This window comes from Netta rufina (assembly GCF_964035555.1).
Source record: "Netta rufina genome assembly, chromosome: 7".
Taxonomy (NCBI): domain Eukaryota; kingdom Metazoa; phylum Chordata; class Aves; order Anseriformes; family Anatidae; genus Netta; species Netta rufina.
In genome coordinates this window covers 4,274,654-4,302,009 of record NC_140130.1, presented here as the reverse complement: position 1 = coordinate 4,302,009, position 27,356 = coordinate 4,274,654, and the positions used below count along the sequence as shown (strand labels likewise).

At 38.0% G+C, this 27,356-nt stretch overlaps 1 protein-coding gene across 1 annotated transcript in view; it reads left to right on the top strand.

Moving 5' to 3' along the window:
* The window catches only part of CTNNA3 (catenin alpha 3), a 456,005-nt gene that overhangs the window by 63,642 nt on the left and 365,007 nt on the right, over window positions 1–27,356 (top strand). Inside the window, exon 6 of the mRNA XM_084289960.1 lies at window positions 26,889–27,152. Within this exon, the coding sequence (XP_084146086.1) occupies window positions 26,889–27,152 (264 nt within the window). The remainder of the gene's footprint in view (window positions 1–26,888; window positions 27,153–27,356) is intronic.

Genomic DNA, 27,356 nt, shown 5'->3' with positions numbered 1-27,356 from the left:
GCTATAATCTTTGGATTGGAATGACTGAGAGAGAAACTTCTTGATTTCTGGTGTGTTGCATTAGTTCTAACATGTCACATTAAAAGAAACTGCAAAATGGACATAATTCATTACTATTCTGTAAGGAAAAAGAAGTCTACCTCTGGGCTGTTAGTATCAGCTGTAGAAATAAATCCAATGAGGTTGTTGCCCTCTGTTAGACTTTGTACCCTAGGTTTGTTCATGAATTCATTATTGGTAGTGTAAATACAGTTAAAAAATGTGCTCTACCATAATCTTAGGTACATTTTCCTTATTATATACAGTTCCCCCAGAAAAGGGGAGTTAATATGTCTTTGATAAACTTAATTTAAACCAAAAAAATCCATTTTTCAAAGTGAATGAATGGCTTTACAAGAAAAGTAAACTCCTTTGCTTACATTTTTGGTGAGGAAATAAAAATTTTCAGGGATCATAGAATATATTTCTCCCTGAAAATTTGCTTGTTTGAAACATTAGTCGGATCAGAGGTTTGAGCCACAATATTTTCATTTTGGCATTCTGTTTTACATGCTCAGAGCTTTGCAAGTATTCATCCTTAAGGCTGTTATTTTTCATGGATGACCTTTTCATAGAGGTGAACTTATTTTTGAATGCAGGAGAAAATACTGTCTAGTCCCTTTACTCATAAAGTTATGGGGAAAATTAATTCAAAAGTAAGCTTTGTTTGGTATGTCATGTGCTTAGTATATAGTCTTGATATGTACTTGGCTGCTATTAGGATTAATTTCCTTTTAAAATGGCAGACAGTATGGGAAACAACATGCCTTGAGATTGTTACTCTCTGATATAATTCTAAACAATACCTCAATTCTTCACCAAACATAAAATCCACATTTGGATATAACTTTAAGATGACTTCTAAAGAATGATCTGTTCCAGCTTTCCCTCCTGACTGACTCATGATATTAATGTTTTAATCACAGCAGCTTTTGCAGGCAGGCAAATTCAGATTCTCTTTTTAAATAAATTCCCATAAAGCCGAGAAAGAAGTAACTTTATCTGTACAGTCTGGAGAGTGCGGAGACTGTTGGAAATGTTTGTTTGTTACCTGAAACTGTTGGGGTCTGGAAGCAGCCAAGCATCTGAGTACCTTCTTAACCCTAAATGAAATGGTGATGAAGTAAAGAACACAAAATAGCGGTACAAGGAGAGCATTTATTAGTAACGTATTTATGAGACTGAAATTTCCAAGAGTAAAATCTAGCTTTTGGGTTGTGCTGGCAAAGTTTCATGCCCTGAATACTTCATTGCTCTGAAACAGCCACCTCTCTAAAGACAGCCAGATCTGACCTTCCACCTGGGTAGTGAGTTGAGGCAGTTGGAGATGAGACTTCAGAAACTTTGGAGCAAGTTTCTTGGGTAGAAGAAACTTAGTACATGTTCTGAAAGCAGGTTGGCTTTTCATGGGTCTTTTCTACAGATTTTCTTTTCTCTCACTACCCTAATCTATATCTTCCTTTTTCTTGCTTTCTGACTTCTCTGCAAACATCTTCCTGCTGCAGTTGATGGACTTGCTGAGCAATCCAAGTCTTCTAGGACTTTGTGCAGGGTTATGGGCTCTCAGTTACAGCCCATGTATCGTACAGACTTCCAAATCAGTGTTTTCAAATACAGTAGCCTGTTTTTCAGGATTGCTAACCACACCTTTGTTCTCATTGAATGGTTGGTGTTACATACCTAATTCTTCTTAAAAATACATCTGGTGGACTTAAGACCTCAATGCCTAAGTGGTTGACTACACGTCAGAAAAAATAATGCTTAGGTAAAATAATGCTGAAAAGTTCAAACCAGCTGCATTTTAGAAAGATGGTTAAGGGGAAGATGGAGTATTTTTTTTAAAAAGTGGATTTTATGAAGCAGAAATGAGTGATGTCTGCATACAGATAAATGTGTGTTATAAAGAGTTGCTACAGGGATACTAATTTTAACACTGCTGCAGAAGCTTCCAAAAAGATGATTTTTCTCGCTTGTAGACTCGCTGTGCAGCCATTTCTTATCCTGATTGTAGTGCTGTGTTCTTAAGTCAGCTTTCCTGAATTATGCGCATTGTGTGTATGTTCAGCTTACCTGCTTTTGATGTGCACTGCTAGTTTCAAAACAAACCCTGTCGTAGTAATATTAAAAATACCAGTAGCCTGCTAATATTTTTTAAAAAGTGCATCAATTAATCTGAACACTCTGGTGTAGATGTAAACGTAAAACAACCTGCAAGATTGCCTTGTTTTTAAAATGTTCTTTAGTTTCTAGCTTGTTAGTGAAATCAACAGGAACTTTTCAGGTAATGCTAAGCTGCAACAAAATGCAGTGTGTTTTGACTGATGGGGATATTTGTGAACTGAATTTATAGTTTGGAAATAAGGGGTTATTTCCTGCTATAAAATAAAATCATGTTGAACAAAACCTTTATGGTTTAAGTAAAAGAAAATGATTCAAACTTTAACCTTAGCACAGTGTGAGACTGAAAACACAGTATTCTGTAAATCTACTGCTGGGTCGCTTTGCCAAGTTGGCAGTAGCAGTTTGGAGCAGCAGTAAATTCGAGATGCATTTTCTTCCACCCAGGTCCTAGTACATTGGTTACCTACATATTTCAAGACATCCGAGACTACAGATGTTGTAGTAATTATTTTAAATACTGTCATACACTATGCTGATGACTGCTATTTAATTGTGACCTGTTATTCAAATACCTATTAATGCTTCTCACACCAAAATCAGTTTTTGACTGTGGTCAAGGAGGGGAAGACACCACCGAATATTTCTGCCTTTGTTCTTCTGTCAAAATTAATTGCAGCCACTTGTAAATCTGTACAGAAGAGAACCAAACATGTGCTTTTCCTTCTCTCTGATGCTTCTGGCCTGGGCTGCTCGGGAACTTGCTGGCATTGTGCTTCTCTCACAGGAGCAGTGTGGAGATAAAATGAGTACTCATTTAAGTTAAAAGCAACTTCTAAATAATGTTGTGTTGAAGATTGTGTACTGACTATTTAAAGTTACTTGGTGTCTGAAAATAGATGACTGCAGACTTGGTACAGCAGGCAAACAGCCACATACTCAAGTCAATCATTCCCAATTAAAGAATTAACAGTCAAGTACAAAATACATCTCTGTTCTGTGTATAAGTACTCAAACAGTATAGTGTATCAACAAAGTCAAATGTAATGATCGTTTCAGGTATAGTAACTTGAAGCTTTTGCAACAGTACACAACATGTAAGAAACAATCCAGAGAGGTTATCTACAGGTGTGTGTGAAACATGTGTAAATAAATGTTTTGTTTATTTTTAGATAGAACTGATTGCATTCAGTAACTTCTGTAATTAAAATTCATTTACAGTTCCTTTTCAAAATGGTCATTGTCTCTTATCTCACACATTAAGTAGTTCTGTTTCTCCACAGAAAGTTTTCTCAGACAGTAGCCAGAAAATAATACATACATACATATATATATATATGTATATATATATATATATATATATTTATTTTTTTTTTCACAGTGAGGTTTTATTTTTGCAGCCCTCTAGGGCCACGATGAACTAGTAATACTGGAACAAATTTTAGAGCCCCTGCTTGTGTGTGACCTTGAGACATGCAGGTCTGTGCTTCCCTGCAGCAATTCTGGCTTTCTGGTCTGTGTTTAAGGCAGAGGTACTTCAGCCAACCCAGTAACTGCATTAGGTACTTGCCTAGCCTTCCCTGTTTTAAGAAATTGGCAGAGGATTTACTTCAGTTCCACTGCATGCTAAGAGTACAATGATCTTGCCTCTCGTTGAAACCTTAATTCTCTTCTTTAGGCAGTGATCTTGGGTGAGGGCATGTGGACAGAGAGCTTTGGCTAGGTTTCCTGTATGCGGAATAGACAGGGAAGCTTAGGTAATACTCTTGCTTTCTTTTTCCATACGCACTTGAAAGCAGTATTTTATTTGGGAAAGTAGTTTAAACAGAATCGGAAGAATGTTACTCTTTAGGAATATTTGATATAAATATGTTTCTATACCACCATAAATTCTACTCGTTGTTTTTGCAGTGTTCCCCCAGGGGTGGGTCTTAAACTAATAATCCTTGGTACAAAGAAGTGATTGCTGAGGGGAATTACAATCTCTTGTGTGTGTTTTCATGTTGTGTTTTTGATAAACAAATGGTGAAAGAAATGCTATAACCATTTTGTAACAGTAGTAAGAATATCAAGAATTGCAGTGTAATGCAGGCAGCCAGAGTTCCCGGCCTTCTGACTGCATAGCCAAACCTCTGTACGGCCAAGATCTGTAAGATGCATATCATAAAATCTTGGCAGCTGAAGTGGGGGAGAGCTGACTCTGAGCTGGAGCTCCTGCGGTCGCTCCCAGGATACAGATGAACTCATGATGAGATAATGGTGACTTACTTCCTTGAAGAACCCATATTTTTGGTTATCTGATCTCCTTCTTTGCAAAACCCCTCCATTCCTGCTCCCCTAGTTGCAGATTACTCATATGATTTACAATGAGGAAGGGACATTGAAACTGCTTTTAAGTAATAGGCAGTTCAAGGGGCAGAGACACACCATTTAGGTGTAGAGAGACATGTCTGTGTTTAAAATAAATGTGATAACTGGTGTCAGACAGAAATGTGATCCTAGCTATAGGAACACAAATTCTCTTTAGCGTTAACACTGCTTGGTTTGTTTGTGGGAAGTGCTGCCTTACCAGGAAATGCTTGACAGCTACTTTGAAAAAGAAATTGGAAACATCCTTTGTAATGAAAATACTTCAGACCTTCAGAGGAGCTCACTCAGGAACTGCAGTAGTGCCTACAACCTGTTTAGAAAACTGAACTGATTTGAATATAACAGTATAGAGTAAGTAGAGGAGAGAGGAGAGATCTGTAATGAAAAATTATAACTGCTCTCTCATTCATTTTAGGAAATGCTTTTAAAGCATATGGTAGTCATATATATGATAGTCATAATGAAAAATGAAGGGAATGGCATGCAGCTTACCCTGGCAGGAGTTCAGAAATCAGTGAAGAGATGCCAAATTATAAATTTACATTATAACCTTCTCCAAAAAGCACAAATGGAAAAGATGTTGGAGTTATGTAAAGATTAGGAACTTCGACCTCCTTTGAAAAACCTCTTTACTGTGAAATGACTGCAACATTAAGTGCCTGAAAAATGCAAAAATAACGTGCAGCTACATAACGACTGGTGTCATGTAGTGTCAGCTGGTATCAGAGAGGGGTCTGTCTATTGGGCTTTGTATCAAACTGGATTTAGGAGGAAGGTGCCAGCATTCCTGTTAGTGCTGGCCCAAATCCTCATGCACAGCATGTCAGAAGCTTGTGAAAAGAAAAGCTGGAACATAACCCATTCTTTCCAAAACATTCTCAAAAATAAATGAGGCCTATTCAGTCAATACATGATCTTTAGTGCATATAAATCTCTCAGGGCTGTAGATGAAATCCAGTGAGAAATATCCTAAGAGCTGAATTGCCCAGTGCCTGGTTCTAAAGGAACAGAAGTCTACTTGCTACTGCGCACCATGGAATATGGCCATCTTCCATTTTGTTTGGAGAAATTATTTTGGCTTCCATGGTATTTAATTTTTAATGAAATTTTATCAAAATGAAACTGCTTTAGTGTTACTAAAGTGAAGCAGAATGCCATAGATTTCAGTTCATCCTAGAGTGTCAGGGAAAACTTGAGACTTAACAGATTACATAGCTCCCTGGTACGTGATAGGTATTTGTTTCCCTTCTAGCTCGTGACCTATTTAAAAATGAGCGGTGTGATGTGTTCCACATATCCCTTTGAGTACAACCTCAGTAAATATATATCTATATATTTTATATTTTTTACAACTTCAATATTTACTGCAATAATTTGCATGATTGATCATGGCAACTATTAGGGATGTAAGATAACAGGCTTTTTGAACAAAAAGCTCATGAGACAACTTTATACCAGGATGCTTCCATGACAAACTGAAAATAGAAAATCGGATGAGCAGTGATACTGTAACTGTTAGCTTGTTTGACCTGGATGATCAGGAAAAAAAAAAAAAAAAAAGATGTTGGAAGAAAATAGCATGCTTCACTTTTTTTTTTTTTTTTTCTTTCTCTAACTGTACTGTATGTTTGCATTTGTAATCTTTTAATGTATATCAATATGTATCTTTATGGATCACACTTTCAGTTTCAAAAGTAGTTTCAATATCATAGATAATTTTATGTATCTAATGGAAACATGGATTTAAATCCTCCCAAATAATCACACAGGTGTTGCCCTGGCTTTATAAAGTAACCTGAACACTTGTTAATGTATTGGTGTATACATTTCTAGCTTTCTTCATAAGTTGGTGTGACTTTAAAAAATGGTGCACACTGATTAAAAGAAAACACATACGTATATTTCTTTTTTGTATACATAATTGATTCAGGAAAAAAGTGATGTCACTGTGTTTTCTAGGGTTTGTTTTGTATTAAATACATTCCAGTGTCTGAACTTTAAAGATGGAATTATTTCCTCCAACTGGAGGAGAGCCCTAGTTGTTTACACAGCTGCTCATCCAGGCATCCTCCCTCTTTGTTTTGTCTTTTGGGTGGCATAGTGGGCTTAGTTCTATGTGGCCAGAGACTGCCGAACCCTCTGCCTCCTGCTGCTTTGCAGTCCCTTTGTGTTGAGATGCAGCATGGAGGCTGGGGAACAGACTTTGTCCGTCCAGCAAAACAAGAAGAGATGTGAAAAACTTTTCTTCTTCCTGTAGAAGTCTAAAGATGGAAACATGGAGTTTTTTCTCCCCCATACATCCAATCCCTTCTTTAATCCTCGGTGCCATAGCTGGGAACATAGTCCTTCAGGAAGTATGCATTTATACAATGTTTATTACCTGTCACTCACTGGATTTCATAAATATTTGGCTGTCTATATATTCAGTAATACTTATTTTTAACCCTAATGATTTACAAGTGTTTTAAAAAAAATGCCTAGCCTTAGACCTTGTCAAAGCACATGCACTGATTAGTATACTGATTAAATAGACGTTTTTAGATATCTTACTGAAAGTGCATTTTTTATCATATTCAACCAGTTTCTAAACAGTCTGGCATTCAGTGCACTAATCAGTAGATACATTTTCCATTATTTTCAGAATAATTTCCAAAGAAATGTTACAGTTTTTTTCCATGTATTTTCCAGTTCTTCATCTTTTTTTAGCACTTGTGAAGGAATGTAACATTTCACTTCTCTGCTACTTAGTATTATTTGTACCCTGAGCCAATGATGGCTCAACTGTATTACCAAAGCGTAGGAACTTCTGTGGGATTTTGAGGTGTGTGGTGTCATGGTTGTTAAGGATTGAACTGAAGCTGCCCAGCTGATTTTTTTTTTTTTTTTTCTCTTCCTTATCCATGAGTACAAACCTCAGAGATGAGGTGCTCTCCAAGGCAGGCCCTTTCACTCACTGCTGGTTACAGACTGACTGATATCCAAGGGCTCATCAGTTTCAATAAAGCATTTCCAGGCCCTAAACCCTGTTTTATGGCATTCTTTGTAAGAGTAAGTGTGAGAGATGTCACAATGACTAAATGCAAAACTGTCATGAGTATGATGTAAACATGCTGTGAGAGGAGATGCTTCAGGGTGATTACTGGTTTGGCATAGTCAAAAAAGACCCAGGGTGGTACTAAACTAGTAATAACAGACATTTGTAAACATTTGTCACATGCTTGCATAGAAGACAATAACAAGACTTTGAAAACTGCCTTGCCCTTAGAACAGATTGGTACAATGCCTATAATTTGCCTGTATCGCTCACAAGAAGAAAATGGCAAGTAAACAAAAGGCTCTTAGATGGAAAATTAAAGAGGAGGGGAAGAAGGTGATGGAAAGGCACATCATTTTAATCAATGGGGGAAAAAAAAAATCCCTCTTGATGGGATGCCTGTTGAATCATACAGCAGTTTTAACACTTCTTAAATAATTCCCTGCTTATTTCTAATCGTCTCTCCGCTACTCCTCAGTAGGTGTAACAGTAATTACACTGCTCTTGAGACACAAAGGTCCTCTAGATGAGTTGGTCGCAGAGCTGTGGTGTGCCAGGATGTGCAGCTGATTCACAGAACTGTTGTAAGCAATGTTTTCAAAGAGCTTTTTGGGTTAGAAGTTTGAGATCTGTTCAAGCATCTGAGGAGCTTTTCGGCCTGATAATATTTTTGGAGCTGTTCTATAGTTAGGGAACTTGCTCAGATAATGTGAAAGAGAAGAACACGTGTGCAGTAAAAAATTATTTTTAAATTCTTTTTGCTCAGATTTGTGTATTTGATGTGCAGCTCACTCAGTAGACCATACATATAATTTGTGTGCTTTGTAGCAATTACTTCAGGGGCAGAGCAAGCTGTTGCATTGAGCAAAAATTGTATGCGTGGGTCTGTTCAGCCTTAAAGGCCAGTACAGCAGAAGCACAGACCCTGTGTACTTCTGGCTTGTTCTCACAATGTGCCTGACACCTTCATGTAAGTCTGTACAAGACGGTTATTTTCGTTATGACCAGAACAACCGCTGTCCAGTTTACTGACCCATAGTGAAAAACGCTTTCTGCCTTTGTGAGTCTCTTATGTTCATCAGATGTGTTTCCTTCTGTATTGGAAGTGAAATCTCTTTGCTTAGTGTGGTGGAGAGCTGTGATATTTCTGTAATCTGTTTGAAAATATGTGTTCATAGAATCAGAAAAGTAGGTCTGAAAGGAACACAGGGAGTCATCCAGTATCTGTGCATCCTAAACCAGATTTAAATGTAGGTGATCAACAGATTTTTTTTTGTTAAAGTCTCTATCACTACCTGTGCTACAACTCTCTGTACTATCTGTTCCAGTATTTAACTCATCTTGCTGTTAAAATGTTTCCTTTTTTTATCTAATTGAGAGTTTTCCTTGCTGTCATTTATTTATTTTTTCTTATCTGGTATTCACAGTGGTCATGGGGTCACAAACAAACAATTTCCTTTTTATACATTAAAAAAAATCCATAATTCCTATTAATATTTTTGCAGCCTCAGTCCTCCAGGACTTCAGCTTGGGATTTATCAATGTTAAAGATGATGAAAGTTTGCTAGAAGTTCTTACAGGCTGCAATCCACTTCTCTGCATCTACTTTGCTTTGATATTCTCTGCTTGGAGAGGGAGTATAGGGAGATTTAAAAGAGGGTGGTGTGTTTTTATGACTGCAATATAGCCAGCAGTTTACTTTTTCCAGTTTGAGTACAGACACTTACTGAAACATTTGCTTTTTTTTTTTTTTTTTTTTAAGGTCTGTATTTGTATTTATCAAGATTTTCAGTTTTAATCTTGCCCTTTGTCATCTTTACATTCTTCTTCAGCCTTCTCACTTTTTTCACAACCTTGGTTGGGAATATAGAGTTGTTCCAGACATAGAAAAAAATTATGAAGAACCTTACTTGGTATACATTTCCATTTCATTCTCTTACCTATTCCAGGACACTTTCACTGCCAATGTTTCTGTGTGGTCTTTACACCAGTTTTTTAAGAGCATATTTTCTGAATCTGCTTTGAAGAACATAATTTGTGATGGGATTAAAAACTCTGCCAGAGAAATGGTATATGTTATTTGAGCCAACCCAAATTAGCTGTAATTTACTTTCCACTTTTCTTTTGTGTTTACATTTTGTTTCAAAACATGTCAGAATGGTTAACTGTTATTTCCTTACTCTTTCTTGGGTGTTTTGTTTGTTTGTTACGTTATTTATTTATTTATTTATTTATTTATTAAGAACTTTTTTCCCCTTAAATTTTTATTTTCCCCATCACTGCTCCAACAGAGTCTGTTTAAACACTTATGGCTTTCAGGTTTGTTGATGAGATGAAGCTAAGCAGGGTTAGCAGATGTGAAAATTGCCAGGTTATCCTTCTAATGTTTTGTGTGCTCTTTTCAAATATTAGTCTGAAATCTTTATATTTTTTTCCCTGGTTTTAATTGATTGCAACATTTCTTTCAAGTGAAGTCTAAAGAAAAAAAAAGGCAACAAACATTGTCTTTCACAGTGTAATCTGTCTCTAGAGTTTTCCCTGTATTGCTCCAGCACTTCCTTCACCTTCCTACTCCTAATTTACATTTCCAGCATCTCTTCTTGCTTTGTTTCTGGCTAATTCTAGCTCATGGTATATCTTCAAAGTATCAACTTCCTGCCTTTATGTGTTTGTGCTATTGTTTTAAATTTGACTGTACGAACCTGGCCTAGTTTCACGTCAGATGGGCTGCATTCATCCTTCGCAAGGAGCTACAGAAATAGTTGAGGATTAGCCCTTTTTTTTTTTTTCTTTCCATTTCCCGTATTGTGTTTGTTGTAGTTGCACTAGAACAACAACAAAAAACGTGCACCGAAATGCAGTAGCCCTGAAGCATTTCTCGTGGGATTGGTCTGTGGAAATAAAATGTCTCCACAGATACAGCACGCACAGCTCTTTGCCTAGTTGGTAACAGGTGACATGCAGCCACTAGTGAATTATTTGGTTAAGAACCCCATGTCCTTGTTAGCAACTGTGGAAGAACACCACAGAGAAAACAGGCAGGATTTGGGTGCTTTTTTGTAGGTTGGATGTTAAGAGATACAGGTCTGGAGCCTATACCTTTTTAACCTTTTTTTTGTGTGTGTGTGTGTATTTGAGCTTGGTAGCCTTATTTCTCATTGCACTTTTCCTCTGTAGACTTGCATGTCTATTCATTCAGATGTGTTTTTGTTTGGCAATGAAGCTGCAGCAACATACGAGATATTTTTCTGTCTGGGACAAGTACTTTCTGTGATTAATCTGAGTAAATGGCGAATTGTTAAAAAAAAAAAATCTGAATTAAAACAAAGTAAATCAGTTACTGGATTTTGTTTTTTCAGCATGTTCCCTACTGAAGTACCTCTGAGTGTGATAACATTTTTCTTTAAAGATTTAAATATTGAGAATAGCATATTGCAACATGACTGTGCATCAGGCTTCCTAATGAAACAGTAGGATAATGTAATTTAGTTGCTGTCCGTTTGATTTTTAGCGTGACAGTAAACTGCAAAAGTGTAATATTCTTTAAAGCAAATCCACATGATTTAGAGAATTGCAGATGATGCATAATTAGAGAAGTTCTGTGCAGTTATTATTCTAATCACAATTATCTTCCCTCGACTAAAGCTTTTACTAAGGAACTGCAAGCTAAGGGTTTTAAACAGGGTTTGCAGCATTTAGGAGTGCAGTATCGAGTCCTACCAAAATTTGTTTACGCTACTATATAGAAGCGTAATGCTGGCAAAAAAAGTCATCTGCATCAATAAAAAGCTGAGATTCTCTGCAGTAATGTGGAAAGTAGAAAATATGGGAATCTTATGTTGAATATTTGTGGATTTAAATATTCTAGACAAGCTGCCTTGATCTCTTGGCAGTGTTAATTACACCATATTGTGAGCATATGGCTCTTGGTTTTCTTATAACTATCCTCATGAATTGTCTGTTGACGAAATGCTGAATGCCTTCTACTCCTATTGATATCAGAAAGAAAATGTCAGTTTTTCTTTATTGACAGGTTGATAGATGATAAACTCATCACCTGTAGTTCTCATGGGCAGTCCTGCTTTGTGGTTTATATAAGCTGTCAATCTGAAGCCTTAGATTCCTTTGAAAAATTAAATCTTTAATCTTTTCTAAAATAAAACAACTTTATAAATTCTGAGAAATGTGTTTCATGTAAGTGACAAAACAATACTTCTTCTAGGTTTCATTACTGACTAGAGAGACTTTGATTAGTCTTTGATTTTTGACTTACAATATTTGATAAGCTCTTTGGTCCAAGGCTTTGATAGCAGCGTACGGAGCCTTGATTCGAAGACCAGAGGTTCAAATCTGAAAACTTTCTGATGATTAGAGGTGACATGACAGCTGTTCACTTTCTTGCTGGAAATCATCTCTGTGCATTAGTCTAGCAATGCCCACATCACAGGTCTTACAAAATAAGCAGAAAACGGGTCTCTAGTTCCGTGGAGATTGGTGATGGCACTGGTGTTCTCAGTTAGATTTCTGTAGTCCTTTGCTGAATCAGAACCTGAGTAAGAGGATGACTTTAGTAGAGAGTAGAAGCTAAGTCTCTCATGAATCAGGTCTCTTAGTTATCATGAAAACAAAAAAACAAACAAACAAACAGGATGAGTTTTATAGTGGAGGGCTGTTAGCGTTAGGTTGGAGGTTGGACTCGATGACCTTGAGGTCTCTTCCAACCTAGAAATTCTGTGATTCTGTGATTCTGTGATTGATGCCTTTGGGACAGATTTTTCCAGTGTTACTGGCTAGATCACCTGTTGGAGAATTCTGTGCATCTCCATGGAGAGAAACTGCAGCATGAATTATTATTACTCAACGTAACAAAGTTTGGATTAGTTCTTTGAGTAACTTACTCCTCATTCGAAGGCCAGGCTGTGGCTGGTACTGTTTCCAGCTCAGTGATTAAAAGCTTAGTCATCCTCTTCAGTTCCTCCTGGACTGCTGCCCTGGGTGGGAACTGAGCTGGAGCTTGACAGGGACCAATAGGCCAGGATATTGGTCTGTGTATTGACAAAAAGCCTGTTTAAAGAGCAAGATGTTAATAATGTTCATTTGATGGTTTTATCCTATTGAAGCAGCAAACTGCTACAGTTTTGAAGTGATTTTTCTTTCCACATGAAAATTAGCTAAGACTTGTTTTACAGATTTAGCTTACAAAGGCTTTTTTTTTTTTTTTTTCTTCCTTTTTTTCTCTCCTGTTTTATAGCAGGAAAGAACAGACGTGTTTTCATTGGGAAATGAAAGCTTAGGGGCTTAGGGAAATGTAGACATAGGTAATCACTGAGTCTGTCTGTGTTTCTGGGTGCCCAGAGGGTTCTGTGTGGTTCCTTCACTTCAGACTCCTCTACTAATCAAAGAAGGAATGGTATCAGTTGTTGGAGGTCTCTCTGGTTCTCCAGCTCCCTCTGTGTTGACTTCATCTATGTCTCTTGGAACAAGCTGGAGCTCACTGAATTTCTATTTGACACGTGATTTTTTGTCAGACAGGGGTCAACAGAAGGGAGCGTGTTAGACAGAACGTAAGGCTGCTTAGAGCTGTGTTCTCTGCACCTTTGTCAAGACTTAGCAAAAGATACTAATTAGTCCCTGCAGCTTTCACTTAAGCACTGAGAAGTAATGGTAACAAGGTTTTGCATGCTGGTGCTCTTCAGGTACAAGCTCTGGGGGAAGGAGAAGGAAGTCTGCCCTCTCTGTTGAAGGAATAAGCAGCTTCATTGCTTCAGAAGCAATGATCGTGATCCTTTTATTTCCAGAAGGGGAATAACCGACCACAAAGTTTCCTTGCAATATAGCAGCTATTGAATGCAACGTGTAAATTCTATAGAAAGAATTTAGTTATGATAGAAAAACAATGTTCTTATAGTTCTTTTCCTGACTTTCTGAGGAGACTCTAATTATCAAAATTGCTTTCCAGTAGCAATCTGTGGCTGGATTTTTGGCAGCTCCTTATCCTCACTGTGGCATTAGCAGGCTAAATCATTGGCTTTCACAGCTGAAGTTCACTGGCTTTCACAAACAATCGGATTTTTCAGGGCTAGCTGTTCAATAGACTGCTCAAAAGAATTTCAAATGTTCTGCATTTGGGATATTTTACTGTGGTGGAGTAATCTATGAGACTGGTTTTAAATCTAGAAATTGTCCTTTTGTGACTCCATAACAAGGACAAATTGTTTTGGTCTGAGTTGGAAGATTACCCTGTAAAGAGGAGGAAAAATAGGTTTTAACAGACATTCCACAGGTGCTGTGTGGGTGTTGTGAGTTGAATTACTATACAGAATACAGGTGTAGGCATTTGTTAATCTTTTATTTTCTTTCTCTCTCTCTCTCTTTTTTTTTTTTTTTTTAAAGTGTATGAGGAGCACTGTAACTGAAGAATAGTTTCCATACTGCAGTTCCCTTACTGCAATTCCCTTACTACAGTTTGCAGTTTGATGACAATTCTGTAAAGAAAATGTGGGATGAAGAATACTGAAAGGGTTTTAGAGACTTGGGCCATTTATAAACAGGCATCTTTGGTTTCAGTGGTTGATTGCTTTAAAAAAAAAAATAAAATACGAACACACACACACACACATATATATATGCCTTCCTAGACTGAGATCCTAAGGTAGGAATATATATTTTTTTGATACTACGTTAGCTTGAAAAATGCTTGAAGTGAAGGATTATTCTCTTTTGGAAGAGCATGGTTGGCAAGGCGTGGTGGGACTCCATATGCAGAACCTTCTTTGCTCTGTATTGCGAGCTGCGGCCTGTGTGTGTAGTAAGCTGGCCTCACAACAGTGTGCGGGTTTGCAGTAGTGCATACAGCTCTTGTTCCTCTTTGGGCCCTCTGTTCTTTTATTCTCTGCTAGATGAATCCTGGGCCAGGTGCCGTTCTTTCAGACTATGTAATTTTTAAACTGAGTGGGATTTCTTTTTTGCTATTACTGTGATGCTGATAATGTTGCATACATTTACCACGCTTTGCTAAGATTGCTACAGCTTCTTGTAATTAAGAACATTTCCTGCCTCCCCCCATTCCTTTCCTTTCTCCTCCTAGACGGAGTGTGTCTAAGAGGAGAACAAAAAGCAGAAGGTGTGGTTAGAGTGATGCATCCCTCTGCTGACATGTTTGTTGTCATCTTTCAGTGTAGTTTCTCTTATTTATTTCTGCATTTGCCTTGTGGCAGGAGCAAACTATCCCTCATGCTAGGTTTATGCAGTGCCTGTGTGCTGAGGCTGCTGCTATGCAACCCTACAGCAAACTGTGCCTCTTCTCTTAGAGAGAATATTGCAGGATATGGCTGGCATATTTAAGATCTGTGGGGAAGTGGAGGTAGGAAACTTACTTTTGAAATACACAAATAACACAATTGCATCTCACGTTTGGGCTGGAAGGAGTTTATTTCAGAAAAGTAGGAGCTTTCTGCCTGAGCAAAAATAACTTCTTCAATGTTGTGTAAAAATTGACTGTTACAATACAGTGTAAAAGATTTGTTCCCTTTCAGAAGGCAATTATGCTCATTAGCTTTGAAGGTGAGGTCTCTGAAGGATTACACTTTTTAAAAATTCTGTTCACTTTTCAGAAGTGATATTCTAATAATAAACTAAAGGGTAAATTGATTGGATAGGCTTTGAGTGTGATTTATCATTTGAACAGTGTGGTATTGTCCTACAAAATTTTTTTTAATGCTGCATTAATACATGACAAGAATAATCCAGAAGAAAGGAAACAGAGAGGGGTTATTTTCATTTTAAATAAACTCTCCCAGACAAAAGAACTCTACTACAATTTTTGTATAAATGCTATTCACAGTCCTTAAAATTATAAGACAAGGTCTTGATTGTAGTGTGCCTTCAGGTGCATGCGGTGGGAATGTAATTGTTGCGTCTTAGTCAACAGGTGAGGATGTCACAGCTCAGCCAGAAGTATAAATGAAAAGTGCTCTGGATGAGTATGTGTCTTAGAACTTGTGAGTGTGCTGCAAATGATAGTCTGATACTGTAATGATACGAAAGTAATGAAATTTTACTTCAATGGGCAATACTAACTAGCCAATGACACAAATGCCTAAGTCAACTTTTTAAAAACCAGGTAACCCAGAAATATAAAAGACTTGGCTGTTGTTGATGCTGAGTGCTTTTTATTTACAACTGAGGGAATTTTTGATCAAATCTGTGTTTAGTCAAATCGTATTTATTGATGGGAAATTAGATGCTCGTTAGTAGCACGGTGTTCATCTCAGGCTAGTGACTGCTAGCGAGAAGTATGCAGGGGCACCAAGCAGTAACACTAAATGTTTAGAACTTGTTGAACACAAGAAACTGAGTTTCCATATGAAAAACAGGAACATTCTGTAGGAATGTATGTTTCTGTATGAAAAGTCTTGAAATGCTACACCTTAGAGATGGTTTGTTTGATAAATTATTTGGTCATGAGAATTACAGTGCTGCACGGAGTGATTTACCTGGCCTCACTTCAGCAGCCTGTCCCTATGAAATGAAACATAAAATACAAGGCTTTATCTGCACTAGTCTGCACTTCATTAATGGTTTCCAGTCCTCCCTTTCCATCTACCCCATGCTCTTTGGTTCCTTGACACACAGTGAAAAAAGGAGTCCGTTCCAGATGAAACCAGGGGACAGAAAGCGATGTTCCTCTCCATGTGCCATGACACATGGGGAAGAGGGTGGAATTCCCCTTCCCTCCTTTACCAGGAGGGACTGCTGGGTTTGCCTGTTACACCATGTGCCCTGAGAAGATCTCAAGACCTCCCAAGACCAGTATTACTGGGGCCTGATGGCCACGTGTCTGTCTGCTATTACTTCTTGCTGTTGCCTTTAACTTTTTCCCTGCTTCTCCCTCACCTTTAGCATTCCTGCTTTTTATCTGCAGATTTTTCTTCCTTGTTTTCTTCCTCCTTATCCATTTATCTACTCTTCTGTTCATTTTTTGTCCTGATTTGTGGTTCCTCTCACAATTTTTACAGCCTATGTGTTGACTGGTTGTAGTGGGCAAACTACGCTGTGTGGCATGTAGCCATATAAAGTGTTTTTTTTTTTTTTTTTTTTTTTTTTGTGGAGTTTTTTCTTATTAGAGGCCAGGAGAATGTTGGTCTCTGCGCTTAAGTCTTGCTCATGGTTGTAGGTGTGAGCAGCCAAGGGGCTGTCTCTGCTGGAAGCTGATAGAGCAAACCTAAACCTGGCCAATGAAGGTACCCCCACCCCACCCAGACAGCTGATGTGATCAGTGTTAGCCCAGAGTACTCATTTGTCAAAATTATGAGCTTCTGAGAACAGGTTTTTTAGAATGAAAATGTCACACACGCCAGTGCAAAGTATGCAGATTTACTTTCACATTTTACATCTCACCTGCAATTTGTGCGTTAATTTTTCTTCATTAAGTTTTCTCCAAACTTAACATTTAAAGTTACACACAAGAGGGGCGGGTTGGAAGAAGAAATCTACAGAAATATTTTCTCCTCCCAGTCTGTCAGATCTGTGGAATATTATGCAGTTAGCATTTTATCATGACATAAGTCCTGATTAGTAGGAGATTTCTACATCAAAGATGTAGGAGAAAGCAGCTCTTGTACAGACAATGGAAGGAACCAAGTCAGAGCAAAAAGACCTCCAACCCTAATACCAGTAGTGGTACAGACCCTTGGGTGAGAGGTTGGGAATGTAGAGGGCAAGGGCATAATTGCCTAGGGATTTTTTTGCCCTCCTCGGAGGCATCCAATTTGAGCTATTGCTGTAACTCTGCAGAAGCTGCTTTTTGGTTATTAACGTTGCAGAAGCTGGAGTTGTACCCTGTTATGGTGATGGACTTGCATAATTTCCATACCACTACGGTGATAGGAAGTACTCAGGATTTTCTTACTACATAATGCTCTGAATAGGAAGAATTCAGATGTTCCGTAAAGCTGCAGAATACTCATTTTCAGTCATCAAATAATGTAAGTTAATATCATTCATTAGGAAAAAGGGACCTCTAGAGATCAAGTCCTGTACCCTGCTCAAAGCAGGGCAAACTTCCAAGTTCGGTCAGGTTGCTCGGGTGCTGTCTGGTTGACCTTGGAATATCTCTAAGGATGAAAATGTCATGGTCTCTCTGGGCCAAAATATACTCGCCTTTCTAAAATCTTCTAAACTATCAGCACAGAATCATGTCATATGTTTTATTTTGCTCCGTTGTTCTTGCCAAGCAGGGAAAGATTGATTTTGTCTTTAATCACTTTCCCTTAAATAAAAAAATCTTTTTCCACGGATTTTTATCATGATCACTTAAAGAAGGTTGTATTTGTTTATCTTTCTGTTTATAAGGTTTCAGGGTGTAACTAATACTAATGAGGTTGCTTTTGGTTCAAAAGGGGAAAGAATTGCTTATTTAGAAGCACTTATGTCTGAGTATCAGAAATGTTTCTCAACCAAGAAGGCTGTCTTAGACTCCCTAAATCATCTGAATTCCTTACACCCTTGTAGTTTCTAACGACAAGTTAGTGATGAGAACATTTACTTTGACACTGGCCTTTCCTCAATGGAAAAATTGACCTTATTCTCATTGGTGCAAAACCACTGGAGTTAGAGAAATGACTGTATTCTGTTAAGGCCTATTACGCTAAGGGGTTGGCAATTAAGATAATAATTTGCTCCAAAGAAAGAAAATGATACTTAGGAGAGTAACTACTTAAACAAAACCCTTGAAATCAAAAACTTCTTATGCCATTTAATTAGATGAGCCTTTGAATGCTACATTTTTTTTTGGTGTTCTTCCACACTATTGATACCATTATAAAAAATACAAAATAAAAAGGAAAACCAAACCAAGTCATTTTTAGCTATTTAGGGAAAACAAGGAAGTTGGTGTTTGAACAGCTAAAGAACATTTTGGCAAAACTCCTGCTGCTGTGTGAAGTTGGGAGTTCTTCACCATTTCCCTTCTGCCAGGGAAAGACCATTATTCTCTCATGAGATAGCGAGATGATGATAACAAGGCAATGGAGGTTTGTTTCTGATGCTGACTTTGATTTTATGCTTTAGGAAGAACAGCAGAACTCTGATATATATGAAAGGACAGTCAGTAAGATAAAAATTTCAGTGTTCTGCAGTGTCTGTAGGGTCCTCATCCTCAGGTTTTTCTTGTATCGATGAGACTTGCATTATATTTTGGATGTTTTTCCTACTGAACACAGTTCTCTCAGAGGATGTTGCCTGTGGTGTACCCCTTGTTTTAAAGTGAAGATCTGTGTTGAACCTGCTGAATCATAACAGCTAGTGCCATACGAGAGGATACAAACAAGCTTGCTGCTTTGTTTTGTAGTATTTTGTCTCTGAGATAAGGATGAAGCTGAATTCTGACCGTTTTGAAGGCCCTTCATGTGACTGAACTTCTGATAAGACATTCAATTAAAATATTGAAATTATTTATTTGAACTTCTGTGATTTTTTATTTTTTTTTGCAATAAAAATCTGCTCAACTCGGTTGTTTTTTAAGGGACTTAAACGTCTTATTTCTTATATATCTAGAGTTCATGGAAACTGCATTTACTGGCTTTATCATATAAGAAATGCACCAGAGGGTTCATTGTGACTTGCTTTGAGCCCAGGAAGACAGAATCTCCTTGTGATTCATTCCAACTGTGAAAGTTGGAAGCTAGCATATGAAGTAAAATGGGGGTTTAAGCTTTTGTTAAGAGGCAGTAGTGGCTTAAGGTAACAGACCCAGTGACAGTGCAGTTCAATGCCAAACTCATTCTAGAAGTAACTATTTGTAACGCCTTCAACAGAATAATTATGATGGTTTCATAGATTTTGAAATTAATTTTGTTAGTAAAGATGTTTTTACAGAACGTTCTTTTATAAATATAACTGTTAAAAGTGTCTTTTCTCTGAAAAATAACAATATTTTGAAAGTCTTCCCCATTTTCTGAATCAAAACCACGAGCCCAAAAGTTGCACTTTGTTGGTAGTGAAAAATTCAGGTATTTTTCATGCTTTAAGATCCATTGCTTGATGTTCACAAATAAGCAATCGGTAAATGGCTGAACAGACATGTGACTTTGGGGGGCAAAGCTTTGTATTTCTCCAATAAAAATTCATCAAATTCTGAAATGTTTAGACATTGGTTGCAGAGTATACACAGTATTCATAGCTATTGTGGTACAGTGTGTATTTTTGTAGGGTATTGGGTTGTACTTGGGAGCTGGCCACAGTACTCTGAATGCAAAATTCTCTCAAGCATAAGGAAGAACAGGAGTGTGTGATGTGGCTGTCAGCCCTGTTTGTAGGGAAAGATCTTGAGAACAAATCCAGCTGTTCAAACCTGTGTTTCAATATTTGCTCTTTGTGGATTTGTGTGATATAAATCACCTGTTGTACAGTGTAAATCATTGAATCAGAGTACTGTACTTTTCTGATACTACCAAAGCATATTCAATGCAAAACATAATATGCTCATTGTTAGCTCTTTCAGACGTTTCTAGCATTTATTTTGTAAAACTGTGCTGGGTTTTGTGCCTTTTGAATTTCCTTCGGTGTTATTAAGAATTAAATAACCTTCTGCACTGAAGTGCCATCAGGGGAGATGAATAGAAGTTCTAATCTAAAAGGAATCTGTAAAGGATAACTTCTAATTTTTATAGGAATGCTAAAACAAAGAAATCAAGTTTTATATTTGCTGCTTTTCTTGACAAATACTGATGCTGTAAATTATACAGCTGTTCTTCCTCTGTATGGATTTTTGCAATAGTCACAGCGATTTATAGGTGCAGAGTGCAGCTGCTGGAAGTCATTTGTTCTCATTTATGTATTAAATCTATCATACACAAACACATTAACATTCGGTACAGAGCTCAAGGGCATAAGCTTTTTCTTTTTTGCTCTGAGTTGCTGTCCTGTAAGTGTTTGCAAGGTGTGCAGAAAACAACATTAAAAAAAAATTAAACTGATATGCAAGAAAAAAGGGAAGCAGTGCTGTACATGATAAATACTTGAAACCAGATAATTTTGCAGTTTAAACTGAACAGCCGAAACTAAATGTACTGTTAAAACATTTCTGAAATTGGTAATGCTAATAAGCTTGTTTTGATGGATTAGCACTTCAGTTCCAATTGCTGGAGTGCCACCCTTTATGCATGTGAGTTGGACGTGTGTTCACATTACAGGAACTTAACATTCTCTGCAGTGTTTGAATTGTGTGCATCCTAAAATAGTGTCTGAGGATACATCATTGACTTACTTGATTCAGCTTGCATTAGTTCTGAGCTTTTTGATCATAAAAAAGGAAATAGCTTATTTTAAATTGTTAGCAAGTATTTATAAGAAATGAAAAGAAAATAAAAGTTAAACTTCAACTGGAGTTTGACAGGTGAGTAGTGGCAAGCACCCTAAATATTTGTTGATTATGTAATCTGTGAGAAAATTGGAGTTGAAACAGGCTGCCTGGTATGAGTTGTGTATTTGCTTATCTCTGATGGTTTCACATCATAAATATGTCTCATGCTGAGACATCAAATCTAGGAAAACTTCAGTATGCTCTGTTCAGGACAAGGAGAAACTTGTACCTAGGGGAATTTGAGCTGATTTGTTGGAGACAGGTCCATCATGTGATAGATGGAATATGCTTAGACATGGTGTTTAGTTTCACTGATGTGCATGTAAGTGATCTTTAAGTCTTGATTTCCTTCCCCTCTCAGTTTTAAGGCAGTATGTGGATTCTCATGAGGTAGACACTAACCTCAGAGAAGTGATAAGCTGAGTTTGTCGTGGATTTGGTGGAATGGATGGGCCTTCTGAAGGTCAAAGAAATGACTCCTCTTTAAGTCATCTATATTTCCTCTGTATTTCCTCCCTCCCTCTCCTTCATGCCTTCTTTACCCATCTCCTCCTCCTGAAGATGGGATAAGACCTTCTGGAGGTTCCTAACTTGAGATCTGGTGTTAAACCTGGGCCCCTCTCCCTGACAAATGTTTCCTGCTCTAGTTGTAGACATGCTCATTTATGACAAATGTGCCCATAACTGTACTAGGAGAAAACCTTTATGAGCTAATACATTAAGTGGTATATGTGTGCAGAAAAAGGATTGCTGGATTTAAAAATTCTGTTCCATTAATTCTTAGAGGGAAAAATTGCTTTGCTACCTTTCAAACTCAGCCACTTCATCTGGGAGATGGATAGTTACCAGAGCAGGGTATTAGAAGCGTGGGGACCAAATTCTGAAATAATGGATAGAGAAGTGACAGCAAGGTGTTGCTCTGTCATCTGTAAGGAGGCAAGAACTTGATGAAACACATGAGTGTTGTGCAGCAGTTGCAACCTGATGCAAGGATGTCATCAAAAGAAACAACATTACCCTAACTGGACAGCAAATTCCAGAAGAAAACAAACAACAACAAACAAAAAAAAAGCAACAACAACCTGGGATATTAACCAGATGTGATCTGCTTTTGATTCTTTGTGCATGATAGCTGTGCTTTTCCGTGGTATTATGTATTAACTTGAGTATTATTAACAACAAATAGCTGTAGGTACAGAGAAAATTGCAAGACTTCACTTCAGGTGGAACCTGAGTCCAGTAAATCATGGTTTTATAACGGCAGCACAGAATCTTTGTAGAGGCAAAGTGTGCTACTTATGGTTTAGTCCTTAAAACCATGACTTTCAGTCAGCTTAAATAACAAGAGTGATTCAGGCAATGAGAACACACAGAGCTGTGTTTAAACATCTTCTTGTGATTCATTGCTGTTCTGAATTTATGGGCATGCCTCCTCCAGGGTGTTTGACTTGCTGTGGATGTGTTACACATCAGAAGTGAGGCTCTTCATAGGCAAGTTTACCAGTACCGTGATGCTGCAACTTCATACAATGCTGTGTGAAATAAAACACAGAGTTTTAAAAACAATAACACACTGAATGTTTTAGAGAAAAGCTGAAGGGGAAAAAAGAGCTTTTTTTTTAATGCATCTTAGTATGTAATTTAGCAGTGGCATAACCCTGTTTGTATGATTGCTGTGCTCATGGAGAAGGCCTTGTTGATCTGCAGCTTTCTTGAAAGTTGGATCATGTGAAGGTACAGCAAGTTTTTACCAAGTGTTTGGTTACCAAATCTAAAACTGACCATGTGCTTTACAAACGGGTATAAATGCAGGCTTAGAGACTCTGAAAGAAACTTAGGTGTGTCAGCTTGGGTTTTTGATGAGTTGTAATGGCTGGGAATGGGACAACTTGTCTTGTGAGGACAGGATGAGCGGTCCAGGCTTGTTCAGTCTGGAGAAAATCTGGGGGGAACCTGACAGCAGCCCCTGGTACCTACAAGAAGCTCAGTGAGAAGACTGAGGTAAGACCAGAGCCCTCCTGAGGTCCCTTCCAGCCTGCATTACCCCATGTTAGCATGAAAGCTAATATTGCACTGGCTTTCTAGACTCAGTGGTGGTTCTTCCACATCTGTAGAATCCACATCTACAATGCTCTCTTCACAGAGGGAAGCCCATCATTGGGACCCTTTATGTATGTCTATGTACATATATGCATGTATATGTCTATGGTTATAGTCTAGATTCATCTTTGCAATTGCTTTGTCCTGTGCTCTGTTCTCTCTATATTTTTTATTAACCTAATTGGGAAAGAACCTGGCCTTTATTCTCAGCAAACGCAGGAGCTTCCCCCTCTTGCTGTGGAGATGCTGGTGTCTTTTAGGCAAGGCCCACACAGCCTCACCTGACTGCACAGCAAGACGACGTTCTCATGACAGAACTCTATCAAATTATTGACTCTGTGGCACTCATTTTGTGGGCAGCGCTCAAATCCGAGAGGAAAGCTTTCTTACATGTCAACTCTTATTTTTTGCATGAGCCTGTAAAACCCATAATTGTACCTCACTGCCACTTGCATCTTTACAGTGCAATTCTTGAACTACTTCTTTGTGAGTTCCTGTGAGAGTTCGGGGTTGGTAATGAGTTTGGTGTCTAGTTGACCCTAAACCTATCTTTGAAGGGCACGCAGACAATTACAGTCTAATGCACATATTTTTGTTCAGTAATTTTGTAAGCAGTAAAATGTACATATTTGTTTTGTCTGAGTTCTTCGCGTTGCTGCACTGTTCCTTGAGTGAGCTGTGTTACAAGTAGGTAGTAATGTATGCTAAGCTGTTCGGTGAGGCTTTTACTACTTGCCTGGGTGCTTTTTATCACTACTTGCACATTCTGATGGTCAGAAAACATATGCTGTAGTCTCTTTATATTGTCTTAATATCACCCTCTTGATTTATATCTGTATCTTAAATGTCTTACTTTTTTCCCTATTTCTTCACACAAAGTGGAAAGACGAGGACGTGTTTTTAAAACAGGAGTCAGTATTGGCTTTTTTTAATTTTTATTTTTTTATTTTTGGAAGTAACTATTTTTCTTGATTTGCTTGTCTTTTACTTCCCTTAATTTATTTCCCGTGTCACAGTGATCAGAGTTATTCCATCTCCTGAGTTAAAACCAAGTTAATTGCATTTTGTAAAGTTTTTTCTTTATGTAATCTCTAGCAGTTGACCGCATCCCTGCCACCAGTGTAACAATGTTGAGCATGGAATCTGGCAAAGGAGAAGTAGAGGGAGAAGTCAAAGAGGCAGAGGCTAAAATCCATTAATTGAGGCAGGTGAAAGGAGCTAGGATCTATTTGCTACATTTTTCATAGATCTCACAGTAAAATCATGAATTTCTTTTCTTCCCCTTCCAAGGGATCCTAGCGGCAAGGGGAAGTACTCAGAGGTATCTGTATAGGGTGCTGGGGGGGGTGCCCAGTTTCCTTTGGAGCTGGGGTAGGAGTTATATGGCTGCATGGAGGCATGGTCTGCCAGGATACAGTCCCCTCTCCTTGATGAAGTCCCAGGAAGGCAAAGGGAGAGAAACAGAGAGAGAAATCCTATGAACAGTTTGCCCAAAATGCATCTTCCATTGCCTGGCACCCTTCCTGTTCCCAGAGCTTCCAGAAACACTTCTGTAAGTGCTGACCCTCTCCTAACTAGAGTTCCCTGAAACCCCTCTTCTCCTTGTTTCCTGCATTCTTCCCTGTCTGTGAGTCTAAGAGACAGAAACTGCAACAGAGTAAAATAATTTTAATCTACTGAGAACACATATCATGGTGTTTACAGCATTTTGTACTGTTTGTATAGAATTGAATGTGATAACAAGACTCATAACGCCCCAAAGAATATCTGCAAAACTTGTGTGAAGTTTTGGCTGCCAGAGAGGAGCATGACAACTTATTCTGTGTCATAGCTACTTTTTTTTTTCTGCTCTTTGGGTTTGTCATGAAGACTCGTGGCGCTTTGTTTATTATTGAAAATGGATGTTGTGTTGGTGTCCTGCTGTTACTGGCTTTGTGCTACGGGCTTGGCAGCTTTGGATTCCATAGGAACTACTCGTTCCTGGTTATACAATAATTTTTTGGATGGAAAAAGTCCTTTGGTGGAAGGATTTTCAAGTTTGATCATTTGTGTATGATGCTGCAGCACAGTAAGAATCGCTTAAGAACAGAAGCCAGCTAGATTGAAGTGTTGTATTGACTTACCTCTGTATCTCTGGGTCTGTAGCTTCCTTGCAGTACAGCAGAAAAGGGAGCATTCTGTCTTCTTGTCATTTAATTGCAGGAAAGGTAGATTTGCCAATTAGAGTAAGAGTCTGTGTTGCATGATAACTACTGCTTTTTGCTGAGAGCGCACTGCAGAAGTTGCAGATGCTTTAGCAGGGCTGGAGGTGCTGTTGAATATTTGGATTTGAGCATCCTGAGCAAAAAAAGTCATTACTACACAGTTTTTTTTTTTTTTTTTGTATTGGTTTATTGATTTTTTTTTTAAACATATTAAATATTAATCCTCCCAAGACAATAGCTCAATTTTCTAATTCAGGTGATCAGCTGGTGGAACAATTGTCTGCTTCTCTTTAGGGCTCCACTGTTTTTATTTTCTTTGCTGTATCCCTGAGATTTCCAACTAAGCTTGAGGGAGTAAGATCCCATCCTGTGTCCAGTGCATTTCTTACAGTGAAAGAGAATTAAAAAAATAATGGGACTGGTTCCTTTAATATCAGATGCTCTTCATCCATAAACGTAGAAACTTTACGTGGCAAGATGTGGGTATTATGATCCTTCTGTAAATAATGCATGTAGAGCTTCATGCAATGCAAAGGAAAACAATTAGGAAGACTTCAGTTTGCTTGAGAGCAGACTGCGAGCAGGTTCATGAACATTTTGTTGTTCATTCCTCATTGCGCCTCTTCTCATCATTTGAAGCTGATGCCACAGGCTTTTCTTGTTCTGATGTGCTGTTTTCCCTTTTTTATTTTTTCCCTTGAATTTAATTCTCTCCTTCACCCAAGCCATTTTGCAAATATCTACTAGTATACTTCAAAGGGACAAGATGCAGAAAGAAAATGAGGAAATTGTCTAGAGTAAAGCAGGCAGAGACAGGCGGCTGCTTACAATCCTAATGTTGACTGTCTGTTTGCCCCGAAGTCTGTAACTTTCAGCTGTCCAAGTAACAGCTCTTCAGCTTGATTCCTAGAAACAGTTGAATCTCACTTCCAATTTCAAGGTTCACTTTGTTCTTTATTGTCTTGGATGGCAGAAGGCTGCAGGGTTTCAAGATCTGGGTGGAAGAGGAAGGAATAAGATGGAAGTGGCAGGATCCCTGAATGCTCACAGTGTGCACATAGCAGTGAGCGAGGAGAAATAGGCAGTGGCACTTTACAGAGGTGACTTTTCACAGACACTTTTGATTTCCCTACTGTCTGTGCTTCCCATTTCCCTGGAGTTCAGAATTTGCATCTCTGTCTGGTGTTCCTTTGTATAGAGTGCTTGAGACATATGCTGGCAGGGTGGGGAAGCAAATACAAGAAATATATTTAGATGCAACAGTCAAAAACTCTATTCTTAACCCTATCTACACCTTTCTACTCTATTGCTTATTAAGACAGACATGTCTGGGAGCAGCTAAATACCGAACCTGTTTTCTCAAGGGAAGATTATGCCTAAGAAGCAGCAAAATGTCGACCTTTCATGGTTCTGGTTATAAAATACAATAAATAAAAATTTGGTGTTGTTTTACATAAGTTTTGTTCATCCCTCGTGAGATAGAGATGATTCGATTGTAAGTACTGTTGTAGACGGTCCATTTTCCCAATCTTTGATAAATTTAATTCGGTGTGTCCTTAAACAGATTACAGATAGATAAAAACATTGTTTATACATTACTTGTCAATTTTGAAGTTTTGAAATGCTTTTGGAAATAAACAGCATGTTCTTTTGCTGACAGGATTTGAAATCTAGCAATCAGCGAGATGAAATTGCTGCCGCACGTGCATCCCTGAAAGAAAATTCTTCTCTGCTACATTCAATATGTTCAGCTTGTTTGGAACATTCAGATGTTGCATCCCTTACAGCCAGCAAGGATTCAATTTGCAGTGAAATACAGAATGCTCTCAATGTAATTTCTAATGCTTCCCAAGGAGTTGGAAATAAAACGGGACAACCTTCATCTCACAAAGCCACTCTGGGAAGTGCGCTTGATGAGCTTGAGGTAGGTGAACCCATAAATTTAGCACACTGCAACATTTTTGGAAAAATGGTTTGCTTTACTGTTTGTATTCACTAACAACTATTGCTGTTAGAAATGGCAGACTAAAAGGTATTAGAAACCAATGCTCTGCATAGTCTTAGTCTGAATAGTATCATTATTTTATTGGGAAGAATCACTTCAGAAGAGCTTGGAATTAATTCTTCA